This window comes from Coffea eugenioides, chromosome 9 (assembly GCF_003713205.1).
Source record: "Coffea eugenioides isolate CCC68of chromosome 9, Ceug_1.0, whole genome shotgun sequence".
In the NCBI taxonomy this organism is placed as follows: Eukaryota; Viridiplantae; Streptophyta; class Magnoliopsida; order Gentianales; family Rubiaceae; genus Coffea; species Coffea eugenioides.
Genome location: NC_040043.1, coordinates 10,761,850 through 10,771,770, shown reverse-complemented (window position 1 = coordinate 10,771,770; position 9,921 = coordinate 10,761,850). Strand labels below are relative to the sequence as shown.

Sequence of the window (9,921 nt, the reverse complement as noted above, 5' to 3'; positions counted from 1 at the left end):
TATGTAGCTTAGATCCGTATTTTCTATTCCTACCAAACAAAAAGAGCACATTCGAAACAAAATACTTAGCGCTTGTATATCTTCCAGCAACGTAGCCACCCAGCTGTTCCTGTTCGCATTCCTTTGCAGTTGATTCAGCAGCTCCTTACTGGTTGTTTCAACAGTAATTGCAGTCCATTCCTGTTCCAAGGCTTTAATTAATGCATAACGTATAGCTTCAGCTTCCTGTTGAATGTTGCATCCTGTCTTCTTTTCCCTTAGTCCCTATCCTGCTATGTAGCATCCTCCTCCATCTTTGGCAGCTATACCGTAGCCAACAGTGCTTGTCTCTTTGTGCCTTGAAACTGCAACTCTTAGTACTCTTTTCCCTGTTCTTGTGTTGAGTGTGTGTTGCCTTTCTGCCCTGATTTGTTGCTGTGGTATTTCTGTTACTTACTGTCTTATCCATACTTTGAAACTCTAGCCATTCATTACTGGTCTTAGTGATGATTCTCATAGGTTCCTTTACTTTGGTCTCGAACATTCTTTCATTCCTTGCTTTCCAAATGTGCCAAAGTATAGTTACTGTGAGTGCAATGTGTTCCATCCCCTGTTGTCCGCGTCTTGCTTCAATAACTGATGACCACCATTTTTTGAAGTTGCCAGTTGATGCAATGATTCCATCCCATCGAATGGGCGCTAGTTTCCAAATCTCTTTAGTCCAGTCACATTCAAAAAATGTGTTCCATTGTTTCCATCCTTTCCCCACAACCTTTACAGTAGGGGTCCCCCTTATGCGTTCTCCTCCATATTAGTTCATTCACTAGTAGTCCCTCACTTAAGCACTTCCACATAAACACTTTTAGTTTGTGCTTGACTAGCACTTTCCACAGTACTTTCCATATAGGAGACTTGGGATTAGTATAGCTTGTGTTGTCTACTTGTTGTTCACCTTTGGTTTTGTTCTGTTTCTTCCTTCATATTCTCCTGTAACCTGACTATACATTGTATTCTCCATTTTTATTATCTGGCCAGAAGGTACTGTCCTCTTTGTCAACCACACTAATTGGAATACTTAGGATATCTTCAGCTTTCTTCTCCTTAAAAAGCCTGTATATCAGAGGCCTGTTCCACCTATGCCTAGTTATCAAGTCCGCCACCTTCTGCAGAGTGCAGCCTAGTGGTTTTTTGGTTATTGGTTGGCCTTGATTGCAGTTAGGAATCCATCTATCTCAGATTCTGGTGCTTCTTCTGGTTCCTATTCTCTTTCTGATTCCATCATCTAACTCATTTCTCACTCCAGTTACACTTTGCCAAAACCATGAAGCAGTTTTTGGTACCTTGCACTCCATTATGGACCCTTCTGGATAATATTTGGCTTTTAGAACTTTGCTCACTGGGAGGTTGGGCTTGGTGATGAATCTCCACAACTGCTTTGCTAGCAAGGCACTGCTAAAGTTTTGCAAGTCTTTAAATCCCAATCCTCCTTCCAGTTTTTCTTTTGTCATGTTCTTTCAGGAGACCAGCTGCATTTTGCTTTTTCCACCTATTTCACCCCACCAGAATTTTGTCATTAGTGCACTAATGTCCTTGCATTGCCTGTTTGACAGTTTGAAGCAAAACATAGTATACGTTGGCATTGGCATTGACACTGCTTTCAATGGTACCTCTTTTCGTGCTGAACTCAACATCTTGCTCTTCCAGCTCATTATCCTCTTGCTAATGTTATTCTTGATGAATCCAAACAGCTGATCTTTGGATCTGGAAATGACCATAGGAAGTCCTAAATATTTCCCTTGTGACACTGGTTTAATATTCCCCAAAATTTGGCAGATTTGCCTTTTCTGCTCCTCTAGATTAGCTGTTTTTGGGGATGTTTTTGAAAAATTTTACTGTAACAGAGTTTTTAAAGTATATTTTGGAATATTTTTAGTATATATTTTGGAATATTTAAGAATAGTAGAGTTTTTAGAATATATTTTGGAATATTTTTTAAATATTAAAAAAATTTAGACTACTTTTTTAGAGTACTTTAAAATTTTTTATAATATTTGAAAAACTAATTTTTGAAAAACTCAAGGATCAAAACAGAGCTGCTAAAGAATGCACTTGATTTCTCCAAGTTAACCAGTTGTCCAGATGTTGATTCATATCTGTGCAGCAACTCCATTAGCTTCCTAGCTTCAGTAGTTCCTGCTTTGCAAAACACTAGAGAATCATCAGTAAATAGCAAATGTGTAAGAGTTGGTCCCCTCCTACTGATTTTCAATCCCTTGATTGTCCTTTATTGATCTGCCCTTTTTAAAAGATTGGAAAAAGCCTCAGAGCATATGAGAAATAAATATGGTGAAAGAGGGTCTCCTTACCTAATTCTCCTACTTGGTGAAATATACTCCTTTAATTCCCCATTAACATTAAAAGAGTATGAAATAGTGTTGACATATTTCATGACCCATTCTATCCACAAATCACAGAAACCCATTTTCCTCATCATGGCTTGTAAGAAAGGCCATTCCACCCTATCATAAGTCTTAGCCATGTCCAATTTCACAGCCATAAATCCATCTTTTCCATATCTTTTGTTTTTCAGGAAATGTAAATATTCATGAGAAATAATAATATTATCTAGGATCTGTCTCCCAGGGACAAATGCAGCCTGATTTTTGCTAATGCAAGTATTAAGGAGTGGTTTTAGTCTATTTACCAAAATCTTTGAAATGACCTTATACACCACATTGCATAAACTAATAGGTCTATAGTGTTTCAGGTCAGTGGGGCAATCAACTTTAGAAATCAGGGAAATAACAATGTGGTTTAGAGCCTTAAGCATGAATTTGGATTGGAAAAAACTTTGAACTGCATTTACCACCTCTAGTTTAATGATATGCCAGAATTTTTGGAAAAAAATAGGAGACATACCATCCAAACTAGGGGCTTTGTTGGGATCTGTCGCGCCCTATTTTTTGAAAAATAAAATTACAAGTTGTAAAAATGGATTTTTGATTAATCTTGAGTGAAAATGAGTTTTTGATTTTTAGAGATAAATAAAGAAAAATGGCCTAAAATGGGACTTAAAAAGTGCGACGATTTTGACCCAAAATAATAGTTTAAAAGGATTTTTAAGAAAAAAATAAGAGTCGCCAAGCTGTCGCGCCCCTTGATTGCCTTTTGCGTGGTGAAGATGATATCGAATTCAAAAAGGATCATTTGCCATTTAGCCATGCGTCCGGTCGGCATTGGTTTCTCCAATAAGTACTTCAAAACATCTAAACGAAAGATAAGATAGGTGGTGTTACTAAGCAAATAATGCCTCAGTTTTTGAGCTGCCCATACCAATGTACAACAATTCTTTTCAAGAAATGAGTATTTTACCTCGTAAGGTGTGAACTTCTTGTTAAGATAATAAATTTCTTGCTCCCTTTTTTCAGAATCATCATGCTGTCCCAAAACACATCCCACAACCTCGTCGAGCACAGACAGATATATGATCAAAGGTCGACCCGACTTGGATAGCACTAAAATCGGAGGGTGCAACAAGTAATCCTTGATCTTATCAAAAGCTTGCTCATATTCTTCACTCCAATACAATGTCACATTCTTCTTCAACAATTTAAACAAAGGCTCACATGTAGAAGTCAATTGAGCAATGAACCGGCCGATGAAATTAATCTTTCCCAAGAAACTCTTCACATCCTTTTGTGTTTTTGGCACTGACATCTCATGTATTATTTTAATTTTCGTCAGATCTATCTCTATGCCTTTTTTACTGACAATGAACCCCAATAATTTGTCGGCAGGAGCCCCGAAAGTGTACTTCGCAGGATTTAATTTCAAATTATATCTTCTCAATCTTTCAAATAACTTTTTCAAATCAACCAAATGATCCTCCGCTTTTTTGGATTTGATTATGATGCCATCCACATAAACTTCCATCTCCTTATGAATCATATCGTGGAACAAAGTGGTCATGGTCCTTTGATAAGTAACTCCAGCATTTTTCAATTCGAATGGCATTACTCAATAGCAAAATGTTCTCCATAGAGTGATAAAAACAGTTTTCTCTCTATCCTCTTCTGCCATTAGAATTTGATGGTATCCGACGAAAAAATGGCCCAAAGACTCGATCTCATGCCCAGCGGTGTTGTCCAAAAGGATATGTATATTTGACAAGGGAAAATCATCCTTTGGATTAGCCTTGTTCAAATCTCGCTAGTCAACACACACCCTCACCTCTCCACTTTTCTTCGGGACAGGGATTGGATTTGAAAGTCAAATAGGATAATGAGAAACCATGATAATCCTAACATTGAGTTGCTTCTCAATTTGCTCTTTGATTTTAAGACTTATGTCCGGTCTAAATTTGCGAGGCTTCTGTTTCACTGGTGGAAAATTTGGGTTCGTTGGTAATTTGTGAACCACTATATCTGTTGAAATGTCCATCATGTAATCATAGGACCAAACAAACACATCTTGAAATATGGTCAAGAATTCAATCATCTCTTTTTTTTACTTCTTATTCAAATGAATGCTAATTTTTATCTCCTTGACATCAGTCTCAGTGCCAACATTAATGATTTCTGTTTTTTCTAAGTACTGTTTGGATTTCTCTTCATATTGTTCAAGATTCTTTAACAAAGACTCAGATTCGTCATCGTTATCGCTCTTGTCTTGAATTTCTGATTCCATAATTTCGAATTCGTGAGAGATATCGAGATTGCAGTTATCAAATTCTGGAATAGTAATATTCAAAGGATTCAATGTGTTTTATTTTTGGCCATCTAAAAAAGAATGAGATAGATACAACAATGCGTAAGTAAAACAATTGAAAAATGAACACTGTGCATTTCAATGAATTTTAAATAAAGGACAAAACGTCATAATATATTATTTAACAAAAGATACGCTACTATAACATAATACTTGTATTGAAAAATATTTGATTCAAAACTATTTATAAAACTGAAACGCAAAAGATGAACAATGTACATGATTTCTTTCATATCTCTCAACCAAAGGTAATCCTCTAGATTTACCGAAATTTCCTTCGGGAGGGAAGAAAATCAACGGTCCAATTCTTCATTGCTTCCCTGGAGACTTCTGAAAATTTTTTATTCTCTGACGGCTCGCCCTTATAAGTAACCCCCACGAATAGTTTAGACAAACTAACATCCACCTCATCGATCGGATCCGATTCAGATCCGATTACTTCCGATGGATAGGAAAAAGTGTAGTGTAATGGTGGGATACTCCTGACAATTTGCTTTCCTTCCTTTTTCGCTCTCTTGTGATTCAGCATTTTTTTCTTGTCTCTGGAAATAGGTTGAAACCTTAATCCAAAAGTGTTCTTCTTTCCTTGAAACTGTATTGGTTCTAGAATTCCCTGCAAGTTATGCTCGAGACCTTTGCCTATCTCGTATCCTCCTCGAATAATTTCTTTAGCCATCATAATGTTGGCTTCTGGCAAATTCATCCCCACCACCGACTTGTCTTTAGATACCCAACCTATTAAAACGATATCAGCCATATGATGAGGAGAGGCCAGAACTTTTCTATCATTTTCGTCTTTTGGTCCGGGACTGACGATCATAGTACAATCATCCTCTGCAAACACTGTGATTAATTGGTTATTCATTACAAATCTCAATATCTGATGGAGCGAAAATGGTATAGCACCTGAAGTATGAATCCAAGGTCGTCCAAGTAGAATATTATAAACACTTGAGAAATCCATGACTTGGCACATGATTTGAAATTGGACAGGTCCTATTTCCAATACTAAGTCCACTTTTCCCATCGATTATCTTTTTGCGCCATCAAATCCCCTCACCACAGTTGTAGACGGCCGAAATTTAGTTTCTTGAAACCCCAATTTAACTGAAATATTCCAGGGACAGATATTCAAAGTAGATCCGTTGTCTATCAAAACTCTTAGCAATAACTTCCCATTACAACGGACTGAGATATACAATACCCTGTTATGTCCAATCCCCTCAGAAGTTAAATTCTCATCAGAAAAAAAAAATCTGATTTGAAGCCAAAACATGCTAGACTACATGAGTGAACTTGTCAACCGAAATATTCTTAGACACCTGAGTCTCAGTTAACACCTTGAGTAGAGTTTCTCTATGAAGTTCCGAAGTTAAGAGCAGATTCAACATAGAAATTTGAGCAGACATTTTGTCCAATTGCTCTATCACTTTATACTCATTTTTCTTCAACATCCTAAGAAAATTGAATGTCTCTTCTTCAATCATAGCTGGTCTTGTTGGCGCGGCATTTTCCTTTGCTTTGGATGGCTCACTAACTGCAGGTTCACTTATAATTCTTTCAGATCTGATGACGGCAACCACCTCTTTCTTTGGCATTTTTTCTCCTCCAATCAATAAAATAGGCTCACTATAATTCCGTGGGACTTCTTGTAGGTTAAGAACAGGCGTTTGTTCAGGGAATTCAAGTATCACAAGCTCTGAAAACTCACATTCAAAAGGTATTAAATCTAAAATAAAAGGATCAACATTTTTCGTGACCTCGGAGGTTTCTTCTTCCAGTATGAAGGGTTCTCCAATGACCCCTATTATCTCAGTTTCATCCACAATGCATTGAATTGGTTCCTTGATCTACTCGTCAATGGTAATAATTCCAACATTATTCTTGTGCGTAGGAAGAGGGTTCTTACTAACACTCGGTCCTTGTTCTTCTCTCCTTCTTAAAACTATGTCTTCGGCCTCAATCATATCTTGAATTTTATGCTTAAGTGCCCAACAATTGGTAGTGAAATATCCAGGAGCTCCAGAATGATAAGCACAAAAGGATTGAGGATTATAACCAAGAGGAAACCCTCTAGGATAGACTTTAGGAGGTATCGTACCAATTTTTCCTGCAGTTTTGAGTTGTTCATATAACTGATCAATGGGCCGATCTAGATTAGTAAAAGTTCTGTATAGAGTTGGGTTTTGGGTGTCATTGGTTTGTTGATAGTTGTAGTTCTGGTTAGCTGGTAAAGCAGATATTGGATTATAAGTAGGGCGAGGTCTAGTTTGAAAATTAGGTGGAGAAATATAAAATGGTGTTGCGAATGTGTTTGGGTAATTTGATTGGGGTCGAGGGTGGTTAATAGTGGTATGATAAACAGGTTGAGGGCGTGGATAATATGGATAACGGGGTGGATAGGTGGGATATTGTTGGTATCTAGGTCGGGAAGAAAGGCCTTGGTCCCAAACAAATACAGCTTCCCCTTCTTTCTTTTTGAACTGAGGTTTCTTGCTACTGTTGTTTTGATTTTGCAATGCTTCTAATTGTGATTTCAGAGCTGACACATTAACAATCTCCCCCGCTCTTGCGAACTCATCATACTCCTCCAATTTGTTAATAATTTCTACAAATGAACATCCAGTCATGTGAAAAATTTTCTCAAAATATGGTAGGTCATGAGTTTTGATAAACGTACGAACAATTTCTTCTTCATTCATAGGAGGTTCCACCTTGGCAGTCAATTTCCTCCATCGCTTCGCATATGTCTTGTGATGCTCAGATGGCTTCCTTTTAATCTTCTCAAGTGTGATCCTCGTCGGAGCAAACTCGCAATTATACTCATATTGTCTTACAAAAGCGGTTGATAAATCCACCCATGTCCTCATCTCCTCAGGTTTCAAATTGGAGTACCAATCCAGTGCATCCCCTTCTAAACTTTCAGGAAACAATCGAACTGGCAAATTCTCGTCATCTATTGGCTTTCCTAATTTGTTTGCAAACATTCAGAGATGTGTCTTAGGATTGCTCGTTCCGTCATACTTGATAAATTTGGGTGTTTTAAAACCCACGGGCAGTTACATATTAGGAAACAGACACAATTCGTTATAGTCAAAACCTCCTTGTTTGTTCAAACCTTGACTCTTCCTAATGAATTCGTCAAATCGATTCAACCTCTTTAACAAATTCTTGTCAATTGGCGCGGAGGATTCTCCTACTTCAACTTTCCCTTGGGCAGCGGTGTCTAGCGTAAATGGTTTCGCAGTAAAATAATAATATAGTTCTTGAGATTCAAGGGACATGTTCAGACTAACAGGTGCATAATTTCGAGGAATTTGAATGTCAGAAATATTGATTTGAATATTGGGTGCATAGATATGTGGTATGTCATGAGTTGGATAGGTGAAAGCTTACTCAGGTGGGTTTACGACATGTGGAGCAAAAGAGGTTTGAATATAGGGTAGGGGTAGTGGTTGCGGTTCAGTTTGACTAACAGGTAGGGGATCATGCTGGACACCGCTACCACTACCAGCAACCAACTGATCAATCACGCGCCGTTGTGCAGTCATCTCCCTGCTTAATTCACTGAATTTATTTAACACTTCACTCAGTTGAGCTCTCAGATTTGCAAGGTCAGCCGATGACGTCGTTGCAGACCTATCGGATGATTCAGGATGGACACTCATGTTTATATTATTTCTCAAAACTCGGCTACGTGATCGTGTAATGATAAGATTTCTTTGTGTAGGTATGTTTGCAATTACCTGTGGATTTAGAAAAAACCCTATTTAGATTTCCCTCTTGATTAATTGCTGACAAAAAGAAAAAAAAAAGACGCGAGTTAGTAAAAATTAAAGTAATTCGAATGCATGTCCTATTGGGGAGCCCTTTTTGTGCCAAGTGTAGGTCTAACAGTGATGCAACACCTTCAAAGTGGAACCCATTTATCAAACTTACTTTTGACCACCATTTTACAAAAAAGAAAAGTCATTTCAAATTTTCATCTTTATAAACATTATTTATATCATTTCTCGGAGACGGTTTCGTACAAAGTCATTAAATCTTTTCAACCTATCTATTACAGCACTTTTGGATTCTCTGGTATAGGGGTTGCTCATATGTTCCACTTGATCGTACAGTTCCCCACATTTTCTTTTCAATTCTTGGTGTTTCCCTCGCATCTTTTCACATGTCTCCTTATGCTTCTCTGCCATCTTTTTGCTAGTTTTGACGGTCTCTTTTAGTTGCAAATTTTCTTTGTCCTTAGCTTCAATAATAGCCATCAATCTCTTGACCTTCTCGGACGGTTCGTCTTGCGATTCTTGCATACTAAAACCCTTAAACTAATCCTCATACTGCGGAATTGCTAAACCTTTTTGCTTGAGTTTCGAAATGTACTTGACATGCTCGTCGTCGAACAATGTCCCCCAAGCCTCAATGATAGGAATCTTCATCGAAATTTCGCTTGGACACATCCCTTTATCATATACTCAGATGCATTGTTCGACAAACTATTTCCATTAACCCTCTTGTGATGCGTAACTATCCAGTTATACCCAGACATTGGCAGACTATCAGGAATAGGTGATCGCCTCATAAAGTGCTCTATAGCCCATATGTGAAGAACTAAATTCGATCCATGAAAGAATTTTTCACTCCTTTGGCAAGTAATGCAATCTACAAAGATGTCAGCTAAGATAGTCGAAATAATAGAGTATTGCCTATTTTTTATCCCTAGAAACAAATCAAACATGACTTTGGTGAGTTTAAAAACTATTTTCTAGTCTTTCCTTGGGAAAAGGTAAGTTCCGGCCATAACCAATCCATACACCCACGGTTTTTTATGCTCCCACATTGTCTTGAACGTAAATAAAAAATCTCTTAAGTGCCTCTCAAACCCATCTCTCAACGTAAATCAGTCGAATAGAAATTTTACATTTATGTCTTGATCAAACCTTTGTATTACGGATTCCTTTAATCCAGTGAAATGGTAGAACTCGGCCTTGCTAGACACAAATGAAAATATTACAGTAGTAACATAAATCTGTAAATTAAGAAGGCCAGATACCTACTCAATTGTCACGATCATTTTCTTCTTACCTAGTATAAATGCGGAACAAATATAGCCCACAAATGTATCAAAACTTCTACTAAGTAGCCGTCTGATTTGATATCTTTAAAATTTTCGATTGG

General features: G+C 37.5%; 1 protein-coding gene across 1 annotated transcript; it reads right to left on the bottom strand.

Annotated features, from left to right (window-relative positions):
• Nucleotides 1-6,023: 6,023 nt before the first annotated feature.
• On the bottom strand, nt 6,024-8,414 carry LOC113782193. The gene is made up of 4 exons (XM_027328102.1): nt 8,143-8,414; nt 7,865-8,037; nt 6,660-7,714; nt 6,024-6,596 (listed from the first exon to the last, which is right to left on the bottom strand). The coding sequence occupies exons 1-4, from the start codon at nt 8,412-8,414 to the stop codon at nt 6,024-6,026; spliced, it is 2,073 nt and encodes a 690-aa protein (XP_027183903.1).
• Nucleotides 8,415-9,921: the final 1,507 nt, after the last annotated feature.

Bases quoted from the DNA above. Each gene is read 5' to 3' on its own strand.
- LOC113782193 (XM_027328102.1), bottom strand. From the start codon at position 8,414: ATGAGTGTCCATCCTGAATCATCCGATAGGTCTGCAACGACGTCATCG. The intron at 8,038-8,142 runs GTAAGCTTTCAC...TGCACCTGTTAG, and splicing joins CATGTCGTAAACCCACCTGA to TCTGAACATGTCCCTTGAAT. The intron at 7,715-7,864 runs GTTTGAACAAAC...CAAACAAATTAG, and splicing joins ATTCATTAGGAAGAGTCAAG to GAAAGCCAATAGATGACGAG.